This window comes from Sciurus carolinensis, chromosome 6 (assembly GCF_902686445.1).
Source record: "Sciurus carolinensis chromosome 6, mSciCar1.2, whole genome shotgun sequence".
Taxonomy (NCBI): Eukaryota; Metazoa; Chordata; class Mammalia; order Rodentia; family Sciuridae; genus Sciurus; species Sciurus carolinensis.
In genome coordinates, this window is record NC_062218.1 from 126,724,248 (window position 1) to 126,742,174 (window position 17,927).

Sequence of the window (17,927 nt, forward strand, 5' to 3'; positions counted from 1 at the left end):
TATCTGATTTCCCTGATCAGTCATAAGCTCTGTGAGGCTAAGAATTGTACTTTCTTAATTAACTGGCATATATTCATTACCTACCATGGTCTTCCATGCAGTATGTGCTTAATAAAAATGTTTAATTGAACTCAGCATCAAATTATGAATATCTTCCCACGTCAATGAAATCATACCAAATCCTAAATTTCAGTGACTTCCTAAGATTCCATCATCATGTGTATTCTAATAGAAAAATCCACTTCCTCATTCGTTGGAAATTATAGTTCTTTCTAACATTTTCCTATTGTAAATAAATGCTACCATGTCAAGGGCATCCTTGCATCTTAATCTTCCTTTGATTATTTCCTTGCAATAGATCTCTAGAATAGGAAATACTTGGTCAAAGGCTATGCACATTTGAAGACCCTTGGGATGTGTCACCTGCCCTTCTAACCTGTGCTCCCATCAGCACTGAATGAGATTTGTGTATTTTTGAGGCCCCTTGACTTTGCTTAAAATTTGATAATAAATAGATATGAAAAACATTGCAAAATTTTGTTCTAATTATCAGATTTGGCTTCAGAATGCATAAAGTTCATTGTGAAAAGGTCCAGCTTACTCTTGTTAAGTCTATTTCCATCAGCATGTTTAGGGCCCAAAGAAAATACACATGATTTTATTCTAACTGAGTTGTGTGATTATGTCCTTTTAGACAGGCTTAGGTGTTCTTTGTGTATTTTTTTTTGTCCTTTGAGTTCATGTTGTCCAAATGTCCTGTGTGGTTCCAAATACCAACTCCACACTCTTTAACCACACCCTGCCCACAGTTAACATGGAATATAAATTGTGAGACTGAGGTTTGAGTGCCCTTTTGGGAGAGTGTCCAAATTTAGCCAGGTTGAAAGAAGATCTGGGGTCGGCAGTAACCTTACCTGCCCTCCACTTCTTTTAGGATAGCATGGGTGGTGTGCATGCTGTGTTCTGCCTACCTTTGTCCTATAAGTATGGAATACTTAAGACTTCTTCACCCTTCCTATCTAATATCTCCATTCTAGGGTATGCAATTTTCCTATAAAATAGGCTAGTCATTTTTTGTGTTTTTTTTTTTCTTTCTTTCTTTTTTTCTTTTTGTACCAGGGATTGAACCCAGGGCACTTAACCACTGAGTCACATCTCTAGCCCTTTTAAATATTTTATTTAGAGACAGGGTCTCACTGAATTGCTTAGGGCCTTGCTAAGTTGCTGAGGCTGACCTTGAACTCACAATTTTCCTGCCTCAGCCTCCTGAGCCACTGGGATTACAGACATTCACTACTGTGCCCAGCTACTGGGCTAGTCAAATTTTTATCAGGCCTTTTTCTCTGGGTTTTATGCACTATAGTATTTATACACCATATGAGTTCCTGACCGACATGTCATCCCTATTTTTTTGTGTTAAAGAATATCTTGGTTTAGGGTTTTATATCTATCATTATGGCTAAAAGATGTTTGGGCTTTCATCCCAAGTGAAGACCTGGGAGTGTTCTGTCCCACACTCTTCTGGTTCTGTTGTACTACATACAGTATTGATTTCAACTTGTGTTTGTGTTTTAAAAAAGAGTCATGATCCTTTTTATATTAAATTTAGCCTGATGTTCAACTCATCCCTTTGAACATATGGTGGGTAGAAATAAGGAGAAGAAGTCAGGAATGTCTTGGGGTTTTAGAGGCAAGGGACTTAGAATTTGAGTGGACACCAGTCATTCACAAAGTAGAACAGGGCCTGGCTTTGTTACCTGCAGGCATGCACTTACTCCATAGAACCTTTGTTTTACCCTTTCTGCCTGCCAGACCCTACAGGCCCCAGCTCCTGGCCTGTGCCTGTGTCCTGGGTGATTGTGTGGTATGTCAATGCCTTCAAAGAACTTCCTATCATAGGCAAGTCAGCAAAATCTGACACAGGCAACAGGGCAGTGAGGGAGGGAGAACTATAGAGTTGAGTCCTTTCTTAGGGCCTTGAGGTAGTAGTAAAATAGAAGATAGCCTCTGGTTTCTGGGAGTTTTGACCCTAAGGAGTCAGAGATTAGATAGAATATTTCATTAAAGGTTGGAGGGGCCAGAAGCTGCCTGGGATTTGGGAGTAATGGCCTCATCTTCTATGTGACTGTCTTCTTGAGTTGGTCACCTTTGGACAAATGACGATGTAGGTTTTTTCTTCCTGTCCTTGAAATACCACATCAAAGTCAGGCAACCTTTTCTGGCTTGGAAGACTCAGATTGGGGGATTAGAAATAAAATACAGTAGTTATGTCTAATAATATGTTGCGCTTGATGTAGAAATGACTTTTTAAGCAGTGATTTGGATTGTGATTTCACAGAGGCCTTTATATTGCCTAGGAATAGATACTGCCTGCCATTTACCCCCAGCATCTCCCCATTAAGTTATGCCTGGTTTGACTGAGATGGCTTAGGATAGACTTGTGTGAACTTAAGTTCAGCCTTACAATACACATCATCATGGGAGGTCATTATTGCTAAGGAATGTTTTATGAATGTTAATAGAGGAAGTGATGTGGAGACCTTTTTGCTAAGGATTTGACACTAAAGTGCAGATGACACCTTGCATTGGGAGATAGCATGGTATCTTGGAGAGGGCTTTGGAGCCACAATGACCTGGCTTCCAATTCTAACGTCAGCACTTAACTGAGGAACTCCCTCACCCTCTTTGGTCCTCAGTTTTCTTATCTGTGAAACTGGATTAATACTAGCCAGAGAGCAAATATAGGTAATAGGTATAAGGTCACCAGCACAGAATAGGTCCTTAAAGCAGTTTACTCTTATTTGTAGAGCAATTCATCGTTTCCAAAGCACTTGTGGATTTAAGGGGTAGCTGTGAAACTCACCATCCTGATGGTGTTTAGGATTGATTTGAAATGTTTATGTGGCTACATAGGTGTTTCCTTCTGCCACTAACTGAGCAGAGAGACCTGTACAGGTGGAGGAGATATAAGATTCCGGGGAAGGTGGGTGATGAGGTGATACACACCACTGTGACTCTGCAGGATCCTGCTGTCTCAGCTTTCTCTCTTTGTCTCATTAAGTTTAGGGAAAAAGGCAGGGCAGGGAATGTCCTTATTTCACAGGAAACAGAGGTCAGACTTGTATAGTCAAATGGTCCAGACCTCTGACTTGCAGGAGAGTTGGCTAGGTTGCAAGGAGTGGGCAGAGCATTTCTTTCTCGTATGTGAGGTTAAGAGTTGACATAGGGGCTGGGGAGATAGCTCAGTTGGTACAGTGCTTGCCTTGCAGGAACAAGGCCCTGGGTTCGATCCCCAGCACCACAAAAGAAAAAAAAAAAAAAGAGTTGACATAGACCTTAATGCTCAACTCCATCCAAACAAATTGGCAACTCAGATATTAGGACCTAGATGGATGAGGGTTAGGGGGAGGACAGTTCAGTATCATTTTAACATCCTTGAAGAATCACCGTACAAAGGATAAAGATCGCCTGTTTTCTTTCTACCTAGCATACAAGATTATAGATTACAGCACAAAGTTGGGGCTGAGGAAGAATCCCATAACGTAAGAACTCTTGAGCACACCTTTTTCTTCTCTTTGAGGACGTACAATTTTGTATGGGAGTTGGTGGTTTATAAACTCTGGTTCTTCAGAGAGACCTGCCAGCCAATCTACCATTCCTTTCTCATTCTGGAGGCTTCATTTACTTAATAATAGCATTGGGTTTATACCAGTGACCTAGACAATGAACCAGTGTTTTTTTTTTTTTTTTTGCTTTCTTGAATTTTCTGTGATGGTAAAAGATTTTTCTCTTTTACTCCTCAAGTTGAGCCTCCTCCCTCCTGCTCTTCTTGGACAGTTTTTTACCTAAAAAGATCTTGTTTATACACTTGGTGTGCTTGCTAGGGTCTAGAAGTAAGACTTGAACATTTGTACCTGATAGAGGTGTGGAATTTTTCTTTAGTTGGTTCTTTTTAGTTATACATGACTGTGTGGAATTATTTGCTCTCCTGGGGTCTCTCTGGTTCTTGGAGGGCCCTAAGGTAGGATCTAAGAATTTAAAGAAGTTAAAGACACAGCCCGGTAGCCCAGGCCATAGCACCTTCCACTTGATATTCTGCAGCAGTCTTCTAATTGTTTAACCTGCCTCCATTTCTGTTTCTCCATCCCAACCCACTTTCCACATTGTAGCTATAGTAATCTCCCCCAAATAGCAATCTGATGTAACCCTCACTGACTAAAACCTGGCAGGGGCTTCCATTTACCTTTGAGATGAAGTCTAAACTCCTTAGCATGGGCTGCAAGACCCTCAAGTGGTCCAGTCCCTGCTTCTATCTCTAGCTTTGTTTCACTGTCCTTCCTTTTGCAAGATGTGCTGTAGCTAAACTAAACTTCTTATGGCTCCCAGCAGGCCTTGTTCTTTATTACTTCTAGACCTTTCTATATACTATTCTCTCCAGAGTACTCTTCCTTCATTCTCACTTCTCTCCTGGGTAATCGTCACTCCTCCAGATCAGTTGTTCTTAACCATTATGAATCAACAATGAGAACAATGGATTCTAGAAAAGCAAGCATGTGCTCCTGTGTGCTCATCACTTTGCATACAGCTTTAGGATGCAGAAATTCCTGACTGAAGAACTTTTCAAGCAGAGTATCCTTTTCTAGCATTTAACACTCTTTGTAGTTGTTGAGTACATGTCTCCCTCCCTGCTTGACAGCTTCATAAGGGCAGGGCGATGACTTGGTCACTTTTGTGTCCTCTGGGCCTAGCATAGTTCTTGGCTCATGGGGGCACATTTGATATATATTTGCTGAATGAATGAACAAATATTTGCCCCTGAGTGGATCATGTTCTATTTGGAGAAAATGATTTGGAGGATGTGTATATTTACATACGACAAGTGGAAGATAGAAAGTGCTAAAAAGATGTGCAGTTGACAGACATTCTTTGAAAGTTCAGATCCTGAGGTGGCTGCTGGGGCCTCTTGGGAAGAGCTAGCAGAGCAGGGCTCTTGGGTTGACTTAGAGGTGGAAGAAACTTCATGTTCTTTTCTAGAAATATTTTGTCAAATTGTAAGAGGTGGGTGGAGAAGCAAGAGTGACCAAACAGTTGGTGGTTTCTACCCCTCAGGAATCACTGAAGCCCATGGACTTGAGCTGTCAAGAGAAAACCTCCCTTCTATCTCCCCCACCATTCCAACAAGTATTTTCTAAGTGCTTATTTTATGCCAAACACTTTGTTATGTGTTGAGGCTATCTTTATGAATAAGCCTGGCAAGGTCCTGGCCCTGTTGGTTCTTGCTTGAAATGTATTAAGTGCTACCTTGTCCTCAGAATTTGGAACAATGCTTGGATTTGGGAATATGTTTATTAAGGTCATGGTTAGGTTCCGATTTAAATTATAGAGGGGTTTATTAGAAATGACGTAAGGGTGCAGAGTTAGGCCAAACTTCCAATCCGAGCCCTGCCCCCTTCTGCTTATGTGTAAGTACATCTTAAAGGGCCAGTACTATAATTTGTAAAGTGGCAGTAATTATCATCCACCTTTAGGGATTGTTAGGAGAATTCAGTGAAAATAATGTGCATAAACCCTTAGCAGAGGGGATGGTACACAGTAGTTACAATTACTATTCCCATTTTCAGGGCCTATTAGTTTGGTGTAATTATTTTTGGTGGTTCATAAGGAACAGTATGATTGGATTCTACAAGTCTGTGTGACCTATATTAGTCTCTATCAAACGAGAGCTTTCTTAGGCGATAACTGTTGTTCAAGTCCCTTAGTTTTTCTTTCATGGTGTCATTTTTTGGGGTCTTATTAAAGTTATAAGTGCTTAACGCAGAAAATGAAAAATTTCAGAGTTATGCCAAGAAGCAAGAAAAAGTCCCTGCAAATCCCACTGTCCAGAAAATTTGTATTAACCTCTTGTGGGGTATGGAAACCTGTAAGAGTCTGGTAAAAATGATGTGTCCTTCTTTCAGAAAAACAAAACCCAAACCAAAACTTCTGTGTATGTATACAAATATTTTTGTACAATTTCAGGAGTTTCCCTTTGTTTATCTCAAAATTATAAAACCCTAACCTGACCCCCAAGCACACATTCCACAGACAGAAAACTCTCAGCCCAGGCTCCAGTTGTTCTCTCATAGGAGGGCTTCCCAACCTCTTGGTTCTTGCGGTTAAGGCTAAGACCTTAAATCAAGAATTGGCTGTGTTTGATTATCTTTTGCAATATAATTACCAACTGGATGCTCTTTAATGAACTTCTTAATAGCCAGTGAGAGAGAGTTTAACCTCAGATTTCCTTGCCTATGCTTATTTTTGTTTGTGGGTCTTAGCATAAATTGGAGAGATTGCAAGAACCTATCTTATGGGTGCAGAAGGAATCTACCATCTTCTCCTGTTTCCTCTTCATCCTGCACCAGAGCTCATTGTGCTGGGACCTTTCAACCGGCTCTGTAGTTGTTAGAGAGAACAAAAGTGGAGGGTCTCTGGTCCACCTGTTCTGGCGTTGAAGCCAGTGGGCAGGATTTGGAAATCATTCCCCCTCCCCACTTGCCTCCCTGTTCCAGAGTCCCTCAGATCTAGAACTGTGTCAGGATGGGAACTGTGGATTGGTGGAGGAATCCTGTGTAGTCCATGCAGCTTGGAGGTGGGCGTCTGCAACCCACATGCTGTACTGTACTTTATTTTCTTGGCTCCAGTTCCTTGAATTTTAGAGAGAAAACAACCGCCCAGGCTGTGTTTTCCCACTCACATTAGGGCTTCTGAATGACTTGTTTCTTGCAGTCAGATTGCCCTTTATTTCAGACTACAGAGACTCATGTACTACCTGTGTTTCCTTCTGAAATCAGCAGCTCTTGCTGAAGGAAACCAGCAGTAGGGAAACCTATGTGCTTGTCTATAGGGTGCAGGCAGAAATGTGCTGCTGCATATTGTACCTATGTCCTTTCTTTTTTGTGTTATTTTCAGGGCCTCCCATTGTTCTCCCTTTGTCCAGCTTCCTCCCTGCTCCCAAAATTTCATTCAGAAATACCCATCTGTTGATGTTATTCCCCTGTTCAAAACCTCTCAGTGTTGCTACCCTCTGGATGAAGTCCAGATTCATTTGCACAACTTGTAGGGCTTTGCAAGTCCTGCCTTCAACCACCTCTTGAACTTCCTTCTTCAAACCATTCCCTGTGTGCAGCCACAGCAACTTCTCACTTTCTCCAGATGTATGTATCCTTTGGGTACTTTCCTCTCTGTACATATATGGAGCCATGTCCCGCCCATCCTTCTTCACCATGGCTGCCTGTGGAACTCCTTCTTATTCTCTAATTCCCAGCTCAAATGTGATCCCCACCTGCCTCACTGGAGTTCCCAGGTGGGGTTTGTTGCCCTTTCTCTGTGTTCCTGGGATTGAGAGTATAGTGGTTATAAGTGTGGGCTCTTGATTCAGCCTCCCTGGCATTCATCCCATCCTGGCCCCTTCCTACATGTGTGACCAAGGGCAAGATGAATTACCTTCCCTCCTGTGCCTCAGTTTCTTTCTGTGTAAAATGGGGGTAGTAGTAATAAATCCCTAGGTTGTTGTGTGGATAGAATTAGCAACAATGTAAAGTGCTTAACATGGTGTTTCATTTGTCACTTTTTCTCGTCAATATGGTACACACCTTTGCTGAGTCCTTGTTCTTTTATAAATCTTTTTATGTATCTGTCTTACCAGAACCTGTGCTCCTGGAGCACAGGTGCCCTGCGTGCATGAGTTCACAGTAAACATTGGTTGAATGAGCTATGGACACTGATTTGCCTTTACACTGAAAGTGGGCAACAAATAGAGTAGCGGATGCTTAGGATTGGGTTTGTGGGTGGTCAGAGACTCAAGGCCATGTGGCCTCACCATCAGTGACTTATCCTTTCTGCCTGAGTCCCTTCTGCTGGTTCCCAGAGCCCAGGCTGAGCTTTCCTATTTCCAGGAAAGGCAGGAGGCCATGTAGAAATTAAGTATACCCTAGGTGCCAGATTCACATCCTTTTTGTTCTTGTTGTGAACTGCAGGTGACATGTCTGAGAGTAAAGCCAAAAAGATTGAAATCAAGGACATGGATGGGCATACGCTTAGGAAGCTGATTGATTACATCTATACTGCAGAAATCGAGGTGACTGAAGAGAATGTGCAGGTGAGCTCAGCCCCGGCAAGCCAATCAATGAATTGCATGCTTGGGACCTGCCTTTTCCAGCATTGTTTCACTTAACCCTCACAACTCTGGGGTCACTAAAGAAGAAACCAAAGCCTCAAAGAAGTTGGGGGACTTGTCCTGGGTCATATGGCCAGTAAGTGGGCCAGCTGGACCCTAAACTCCTGCTTGCCTGGCATGGGCACCTATGCTCTTAACCACTAGGCCAGGATAACTCTGAAGGAGTCTGGGCTCTGGGAGTGAAGAATTTTTAATTCATGTTGATTCAGTATCTCATGAAGGAAGAACCAGAAGCTTGGGTGATTCCTCTTATCTCCAGGTTACCTTCTCATCTCAAGGGTTTGAGTATTGGATTGTGAGGCTACTGAAATTTTTTCCTGTATCCATTAGACATCCTGTTGGGTGCAATGGCATGTGCCTGTATTCCCAGTGACTCAGGAGGCTGAGGCAGGAGGATGGTTATTTCTGGGTCAGCCTGTCTCAAGACAAATACAAAAGCTGGGAATGTAGTTTGGTGGTCAAGTGCCCTTGAGTTCAATTGCCAGTAACTCAAGCAAACAAACGAACTAAAAACGATTAGGCATCCAAATGTCTCTGAACACAAGGAGGTGTCATGCACCAGGACTGAATCTCAACAGGGGTGTCCAGGAGTGAAATGTCCTCATCTGTGCTATTTCCCTGTTTAGTAGCCCAGCCCCACCCTTAGTCATCTGAAGCCTTGAAAAGTAGAGCCAGAGAAGGCAGTTTTCCCTGCAAAGGAATGCTTGAGCATCATGCCCCCCAGTTAGGGAGATGGTTGAGGGATAACTCACTCTTGAACCCTGCAGATGGCTGAACATAGACCCAGGCCTAATACCTTCTTACCTTCATATATACTTGAAACTGAGACCTCCGTGGTGACAAAAATACCTATATCCTTTTTCCAGAATACCACAACCATTTATCAGGATGGTGTTTGAGAGGCCTAATTGACAATTGTTTATTCTTTCAATTCAATCCAAATGTTTGAGTTCACATTATCTGCCATGCATTTTGTTCAGCACTTGTGGTGACAACAGTGAGCAGGGCTGATCCCATTGCCTACCCTCAGGAGTTTGCAATCAACGGGTGAAGCAGGCATTCATCAACTAAGCACACAAGTAATGTCTGTGCACAAATTGTGATAAGTCCTTTGAAGGAAAAGAAGGTGGCCTAGTGAGAGAGAATCAGGGAGCTGTGTTTGGATCGAGGAGGGCATCTAGGAAAGTTGCTTTCAGTACATAAGCTTTTTAAGCTGGGGCTGTAGCATGAGTGTGTGTTAGTACTGTGTGGTGAAGGGTAGTCACAGGGGTCAGGGTGCAGGCCAGAGAGCATCTGAGGTGCACTGCATCAGGTCTGGCAGAGCCTGCCTTGTCTCAGGCTCCTGAGATCATATCGTAGGTGATACAATTTCTACAGCGATTTGGCCTACCCCCCGCCGTCCCTTTTTTTGGTGGAGGTGTATTTTATGCATGCTGGGATGCACAACCATTCCATTTTGTTGCTGGTCTTTCTCATCCAGAGTAGAGTAAGCAGTGGTTATATGATGGGTCCAGTGAGAGTCCAAACAGCTGAATGAGTTTTGGTTAATAACAGTAAGTGCAAAATAATTTTAGTATCAGATGAGTAGAGGGGAGGTCACATAGCTGTATGATTGGAACCTGTTTTCTTCTCTCTTTTAATCATGTATTTAATAACTTTCTTTCCTATAGAGTACAAAGTATTTACAAATTTGGGTAATTAGAAGATGTTCTGCTCTGGATCCTTATTGCCTGCCTAAGTAATAAGGCAATAATAGCAATAAGGTAATAATAGTAAGGTAATAAGTAATAATAAGTAAGGTGTAAATAAGTAAAAATAATGTGGTAATAATTGGTAATAAAGTAACAAGGTAATGTTTTTTGTCTAACCAGTGTCTCTCTCTCTCTAAATTAGCTTATAAAATGAGTATTTTAAGGCAGAGAGCAGCAGCCAGCACAGTCAGAGGGCTTGGGAGAAAATGGCTTCATCACTACTCTGTAAAATATTTTCTGGTGAAGGAAAGTAAAGATGTGCAGCTCAGATGACAGGTGGAAATAGGGACGAGACAGGACTTGAATAGGAAGGGAGACCTGGAACCCAGCTCAGCTTGGCCACTAGTTCACAGAGTGTGCTTAACTTGGTGCTTTCCCCTGCAGAATGTCTGTTTCCTCATCTATAAAGCGAGGGCCTGGGACTCAGTGGCTAGGAAGGCATTCATGCTGCCTCCCTCCTACCACAGCTTCTCCAATACCCCCACTGACACTCCGCCTCAAGGATCCAGTTTTCTCATTTGCAGAGCAGTCAGTGAGTTATAGACTGCCTGTGTTCAAATCCTAGCTTCTCCGTTTTCCAGCTGTGCAGCCCTAGCAAGTTGTTTAACCTCTCTGTGCCTCAGTGTTTTTATCTATAGTGTAGGCATAATCATAGTAACCTGTCAGGATTTGTGTAAGGATTAAATGTATCGATATAGGTAAAGTTCTTAGAATAGCACTGGCACGTGGTAAACAATAAATGTTGGCTATTATTACCTAAATTGGGGAGGTGCTGATGGAGTCACGTATGTGCAGGAAGGATTTGTCTGTTTTCTCCTCTGCCTGAGTGCTGATGGGGACTGAAAGGGAAGAGCCAGATAGGGTGTGGGCACCATGATAAGGCATGGGAGGCAGAGATTAACCTGATATGGCCTGGAAGTGCCTAGGAATTGTCCCAAGCAGAGGATAATTTGGAATACCTCCTGCCCTGGGTGTGCCTGGAATGCTTGGCAAGGACAGAGGCCCAGGCCAGGTGCCAGCTCTTGCTCTGAGGAGAGTGCCCTGTGAAGAAGCTGCTAAACAGCAGGTGGAGGAGAAAGCATGCTCTAAAAGGCACAGGGCTAAGGAGCTCTGTCAGTCTCTCTCCTTCCTCATGGTAGGTTGTAGAGTTTCATTTTACTCTTTTATTTGGTCATTCGAAACATGTTTTTCTGAGCTCCTGCCCTGTGCTAGCAGATAGTATGGGCAAAGAGAGTGCCATGACCGGCTGCTTCCCGAGGAGCAGCTGGTCTGCAGGTGGAAACTGATGGTTAAGCAAATGGGTATCCCATAGCGTGGGGTGCCCTGGAAGCAGGAAACACTCCTTGCTGCCCTGACGAGACTGTCAGGGCACACCTAACTGAGGAAATTCTAAATATTTGGGCCAAGTTTTGAAGGAAGCCTGGGTGGCCAGACCTACCTGTGGGCCCACTGGCCTGTGAGCCCTCTGGGCTGCTGGCTTCATCTGTATATGGAGTGGGGCTGGGGGCAGCATTTGCAGGGATCCATGGGGAGGCACTGTGTGGGACTTAGGGGAACTATTGGTCCTTTTTCTTTTTCTTCCTCACTCCAAACTGTGGTAAGATCAGGGATGAACTTGAAAAACAAAGCAAAAAAGGTTGAGGAGAGTTTGGATCAAAATGTAGATTCCTTATCATGCTCTTACATTTCTGCTGAGACAGCTGCTCACCTGTTGTCTATGAAGACATGATTTGTTGAGGATTTGGTGCACTGAGGAGGTGAGCATGGAGTCACAGGGGCTCTTGTGGGGCTAGAGATTTGGGGCTTGGTTTATTGATCTTTGGAGGTACACCTTGTCTCTTCCAAGCTAAACATTTCTTTTTTTTTTTTATTGTAAACAAATGGGATACATGTTGTTTTTCTGTTTGTACATGGCGTAAAGGCATACCATTTGTGTAATCATAAATTTACATAGGGTAATGTTGTTTGATTCATTCTGTTATTTTTTTCCCTTCCCTCCCACCCCAACATTTCTTGGAAAGACCTTGAGTTGTCCTTTTGCAGCAGGGGTCACAGCAATCCCTGTGATGCTTATTAATGTTCCTTATAAGCCAGGTAGGTGAAAGTCATTTTACACGACTAATAGGACCCATCTTACAGTTGAAGAAGCTGATGCACAGAGCAGGTTAGTGACCTGCCATGGTCACACAGGGAGTAAGTGGTGAGTGGGGAGCTGAACCTGGCTCTCTCCAACTCCCTATGTTCTGCAGCTGTAGTGAGCTCACACCTTTGCTAAATGAATGAACCTTGGCTTCTGCTCATAATGATTAATCATAATAGAAGCTGATAACTGAGCACTGTCTGTGTACCAAGCACTATGTACACTGTTTAAGTGTATTGCCTCATTTGATCCTCACAAGCATTTAAAGCAGTACCATTATTATCCTCCTGTTGAGGAGACAGAGAGGTTAAGTAATTTGTCCTCAGTTACACGGCTGGTAAGTGGAGAAGGCAAAATTCCAAGTGACACTTGCAATGTCAGTGCTGTTCTGTCCCTTCTCCTGCTCATCTGTGCACCCCTCCTCTCTTCCATTCTCTCATCTTGCTCTCAACAGGTTTCAATTTAGCACTGTTTCTGTGCCAACCCACTCCATGACTGGGGCAGAGACCCTGGTGGCCATGTCACCTGGTGCCCTGGCTGATGCCTCCCCCCTGTGCCTGGCCCCTGCCTCCCTGTAGTTCCAGTAGTAGGTGCTTTCTGAGGCAGGGCATTTCCTTTTGTTTTTGCTAAAGGAAACAAACTCTGTGACGGGATATCCTCTGCTGTGTTTTCATGTTATCCGAGGGAGAGAAAAAACAAAACTGGGCCTGCATGTGAGAAATGGAGGGTCAGCCATTTGCAGACTGAAGGGGAATCCGAAGGCCCTTTGCCCATCCTCCCAGACATAATGCAGAGGCAGCAAAAGGCAAGCGAGGAGTGTTCTGACTGGGGGTCCTCTTCCATCTTGATGGGTGATTCCAGCTTCCTCCCTCCGGGACCAAGCAGTACTGACTAGTGATTCTACCAGGGCAGTCTTACACTAAGCTGAGGGCCTGAGCTGTGTCTCCTGTTCATGACCTTGTTCCTGCTGCCTCTTGAGGGAGAAGTGTTTCAGACAAGAGAAGAGAAGAGGAAATTCTCTGAAAGCCTGCTGATATTGGAGCAGGGAACTCATGGATATTTTGCTGGGTGGTGATTTGTTTTGTGCTTATTCCCAGACCCGTCTGATTGAGTCCCAGTGTACCCCTGAGATGCAGTGTTGTATCTCCTGGCCTCAAAATCATCCCCCTCAGCATTCTGACTTTCTCGACTTTTCTTCATGCTCTTTTGTACGAAGTGAGTAGAGGAAAGAAAAGGGACTTTAACTCATAGTTGATCGCAGTGAAACATCAAAGAGAGGGAATGGAGCAATCAGAGAAGCCACAAGCCCTATTCATTTTAGGAAGCCTGTTCAGGAATGCTTTTGGGAGGGAGTGGACTCAACATGATGGGGGTTGTGGAGAGATGGGAAGCCTCATAATATTTGCCTAGTAAGTGGGTTTTGTGAACAGTAGGGAAGATGAAAGCTATGTGGGTAGCTCTATCTAGGGATGTTTTAAAAACTGAAAGTGTAACCTAAGGAGTGTGTTCAGGAAATATTTATTATTGCACTTCTCAGGCTGGTTGTCATGAACTTGAGAATTTGAGCACCACATGCTGCTGTCTTCCTGGGGAGGAAGAGAAGAAAGGGGAGGGCGTGTGTGTTGCTGGCATGATCTTGCTGGGACTTGGCAGGGAGTGCACCCTCGGGGTAGACTGGACTCTTAGGAATTCTGGGAGTTCCTGGTACCCTAGGTAGTTCCAACCTAGGGTAGATGATAAGTGTTGCAGTTGGACTACAAATGAGGCATCTCCTGGGATGTGTGACTTGTGCTAAAACTGGCAAGGCCCCAGGAAAGTCAGGATGATTTGTTGACCTACAGTCTTAATTCCAGGCTTTGTCACTGGTGCTTGGTCTGGGTGCATGGAGGTCATTTGGGAACTTGGGGCTTTCCATTCCTGGTGTGCATCAGTGAAAATGGTTAATGGATCTCCACTTAACCAGCAGGCAGAACTAATCTGGTCCTGGGATCTGCCTACCCAGGCTGAGTAAGCTCACAGGTTAATTGAGTTTCCCAGTTTATGGCTGCTTAGGGGGCTGGTGGCTACCTAGTGGGGATAGAGGTGGGGAGGTGGTTAGATTTGGATCCTGGCTATGTTTACCTGTGGTCTAAAACTCTGGCTAGGGTGATTTTTATCTTTTTTCTTCCCCAGGAATTAATCAGTGGGTCAGAAAATACCAAGGACATGGTGCTAATTTACTGCTATTTCACTGGGGACATAGGCAAGTGGAGGAGGGGAGAAGGAGCACATTCTCAAACTCAGCTGCCGCGAGGGGGGATGTTTTAGCTGTTAGGAGGCAGAGTTTTCCTTGTTGACAGGAGACACTTAAGAGTATGCTACTGGTAGTGGAGGTCTTGGTGATTACTCACATGGGCAGGGATGATAAAGGGGGACTGATTCTCCCAGTTTTAGCACTGAAAGTCTTGGGAAACCTACAGTCCTGGGAAAACCAGGACAATTGATTACCGTAGTGGAGGGACAAGGCCCAAGAATGGGGAGTTGACCTGTGCACTTTCAGTTGATGAGAGTCAGTGCTGAGGGCTCAGAGCTGTTTTGGGAGAAAGTCAGGGTCCAGAATTTAAATCGCTTAAAGACTTTTGTAGTACCCAGAATAAAGAAAACAAATGTATCTGCAGGCACATCTTCCTGGGCAAGCCTTGTGGATAGAAACAGCTGGAGTCTGGCTGGCTCAGTCACTCTGCGAGCCAGGGGAGTAGCTGAAAGCAAAAGCCTGGGACAAGGGGATTGTTTTAGTGTGAGTGATACTGGGGGTGGGGGGAGGGGTCCCACAAACTTAAATCAAATTGTTCTGCTCCAGGATTTTTTTCTAAGTTTCTTTTTAGAAAATCATTCTGACTGCCTGCCGTTTGATGGGGGTGGGCTGGGGAAGCAGAGCTGGATGAAGCAGGGTTTTGGCCTTTGTCCTGGTTTTGATCCAGAGGGCAGGCTTCAGCAGCTGTGGGGAAGTCTAGGGAAGCTTGACAGGGGTTGGCAGTCTGAGCCCGCTCCAGCCAGTCTTCCCTGGCTCCTTGGAAAAACATGCACATACACCTTGAGCAAGAACTGTTTCTGTCTTTCAGGATACGGTGTAAATATTCACGTGTCTTGTGACCTTTTGAAAGAAAACTCAGCTCTCTTTTCTCTGAGAATGTATCCAGAGATATTCTTCACATTTTATCTGTTGGATAGGAGAATAAATTATGATTGCCTGAGTTCTGAGGGATTTGGGGGTCTCTTGTTCTAGCAGATATAAGCTCCATAAGAGCAGGATCTTGTTTGTTTTGTTTACTGTAGTACCTTAGAGCATAGACCAGTGCACAGCACTCTGCTCAGCAGCAAAGCAATGAGTGAGCTAGTGAGCAGCTCGAGTCCTTTCTGAACGTTTAGGGCAGTGGTTCTCACACTTGGTTGTCCTTTAGAAGCCCTTGGGGAGTTTTAGCAACATCTCAATGCCCAGGCCACTCCTCATGCTTATAAGTTGGAATCTTTGCAGGTGACTTCTAAACATGAGTATTTTAAACTCCAGTGTTGTTTAACTACAACTGAGGCATCTTCTGGGACGTGTGTCTTGTGCTAAAACTGGCAAGGTCCCAGGGAAATCAGGATGACTTGTTGATCCACGGTCTTAACCAGTTGTCTTAACTGGTTGTCTGAGAACCAGTGCTGTAGTAGTGTGTGGGTGTACGTGTATGCGCGTGCGTGTGTGCACACGTGTGGTTTTATTACTTTAAGTGTGGTTCATGGACCAGTAGCTACAAGCGTTACCTGGGTTCTTAGGTCCCACTCTAGACCTGCTGAATCAGAATTTGATCTGAATAAGATCCCCAATGATTGATATTGCCATGGGAAGCACTGCAGTGTGTTGTAGGGATAGAGAATCCCTGGTGCTTTGGGCCAGTGAAGTAGAGAGAGCAGTGGGAAATAATGCTGTAAAGCAAGCTGCGAAGTTTGGACCTAATAGGCAGTGCAGAGCCTTGAATAGATCTCAAGCTTGGGAACATGATTGGAACAGTCCCTGCCAGTGAGATCCTGTGTCTTAGAATGTCACCTTCTCTTGCAGGTGCTGCTCCCAGCAGCCAGCTTGCTACAGCTCATGGATGTTCGGCAGAACTGCTGTGACTTCCTGCAGTCTCAGTTGCATCCCACCAATTGCCTGGGCATCCGTGCGTTTGCAGACGTACATACCTGCACCGACCTTCTGCAGCAGGCCAATGCCTATGCAGGTAACTGGCAGCTGGAACACTGCACCTCCTCTGAGCTTGTGGATTTAATCACCTGGCCTGCTGTGGACTCCTCAAAGATTATGAGAAGTGGTCTCTGCTGTGAAGCAGCTCTGATTTAGTTAGGAGACAGAGCACAGGTGGGAAGGCAATTAGCAATAGGCGCATTTAACTCATTGCCAAGTGGAATATGATTAATTGCAAGATGAGTGGTACAGTAGAGGAAGGAGATCTGAGAAGTCTTTGGGGCACAATAAATTGAGCAAAGTGTTGAAATAGACCTCTTGTTGTTATTGAAGACAATTTTAGTTTTGGTCACAGTGTTCTGTAAACATGACTTTAAAAGTCAAATACCTTTTGTTGCTAGCCTTCAATTGATAAACACATCTCCTGCTCTTCCTTTCCACATTGTCTTGCTTTCTAGAGCTACTCACTTTCAGTCCCAAAAGAATTAAAAGGCAGGTTCTGTGACAGCTAAAATCTGCTTCAACTGCTCTCTATCTCCATTGATCTAAGCAGTTTGTTCCTACTGTTAATATATTATGTGTTGACTTCTGCACAAAAATCCCATGGGCTTTCTAGACCTTCCCCTTGTCCACATACTCACCTTCATTGTCCAACAGTCATTTCCACAAATGAGCCAACTCATTTACTTATTTTTTAATCAGAAAACTTTATTTAAATTAGAAAGGCAGCTAACAATTGTGTTTTTCTTGTGCACATTTGTGCTACTACCTCTAGTTTTTGTCAGATAAAACTGAACAATCCTCAATCTGATCTGCTGATTCCATTTTAGTTTTCTGGGAGACATTCTCCCTGCTAGAGCTTATCATTCTGTTATTTTAATGGGAACTTGGAGGGAATAGAGATGAATGTGAATATTCAGCCCACCATGTTTAGTAGGACAGAAATCTTCATTACCATTTTTTTCATCTGAAGGAAAGATCATAAGGGACCTGGGAAACAGGTTCCTAATTTTATTGATAGATTCACTTGTGGCTGCTGCCTCCTTTCCTTGCAATAAAAAGCCTCATTTTATCCACTCCCCAGACAAACTCTGTTCTGTGCCTTCTGTCCAGCAGTGTCTGGCAGGAAGCTGAGGACCTGCTGGATGCCCACCTGCAGCTCTCTGTGGTCCATGAGGCAACCAGCATGTGCTCTGTCTCTCAGCATCCTCTCCTCTGTTCTCTCACAAAGTCCTTGACCCGAGGAGACTGCACAGATTCTCATTTTGACCTGAGTCTGTGAGGGCACAGATGGGACCGGTTGTTAAGATGGGCTTGGTGGTTATGACCTTTGTAAGGACATTCCCTAGTAACCCTAGTTCTGAATCCTGTTGTCTCTTGCCAGTCTGAACTTCAACTCTCCTGTTTCTCTGCTGTCCCTCTTGTGCTGTCCTTTCCCTGTGCATTTCCCCACCATATTTCTGCCTTTTCTTAGGGTCCCCTTTCTCTTCAGAGTGAAGGTTCCACAGCCCAGCCACTTTCTTGATGGATATCCTCTGGCTTTGCTTCAGTAGGAGCTGAGAGCTTAGCCAAGGCAGGTGTTTGCTGCTGTGGCAGCAAGGGAGGAGTGCTTAT

General features: G+C 44.1%; 1 protein-coding gene across 3 annotated transcripts in view; it reads left to right on the forward strand.

Moving 5' to 3' along the window:
* Nucleotides 1-17,927, forward strand: part of Klhl3 (kelch like family member 3) — a 98,502-nt gene that overhangs the window by 26,778 nt on the left and 53,797 nt on the right. For all 3 annotated transcript variants that reach the window (XM_047556642.1, XM_047556644.1, XM_047556645.1), the window contains 2 exons: nucleotides 8,016-8,137; nucleotides 16,188-16,350. In XM_047556642.1, the coding sequence (XP_047412598.1) occupies nucleotides 8,016-8,137; nucleotides 16,188-16,350 (285 nt within the window). The remainder of the gene's footprint in view (nucleotides 1-8,015; nucleotides 8,138-16,187; nucleotides 16,351-17,927) is intronic.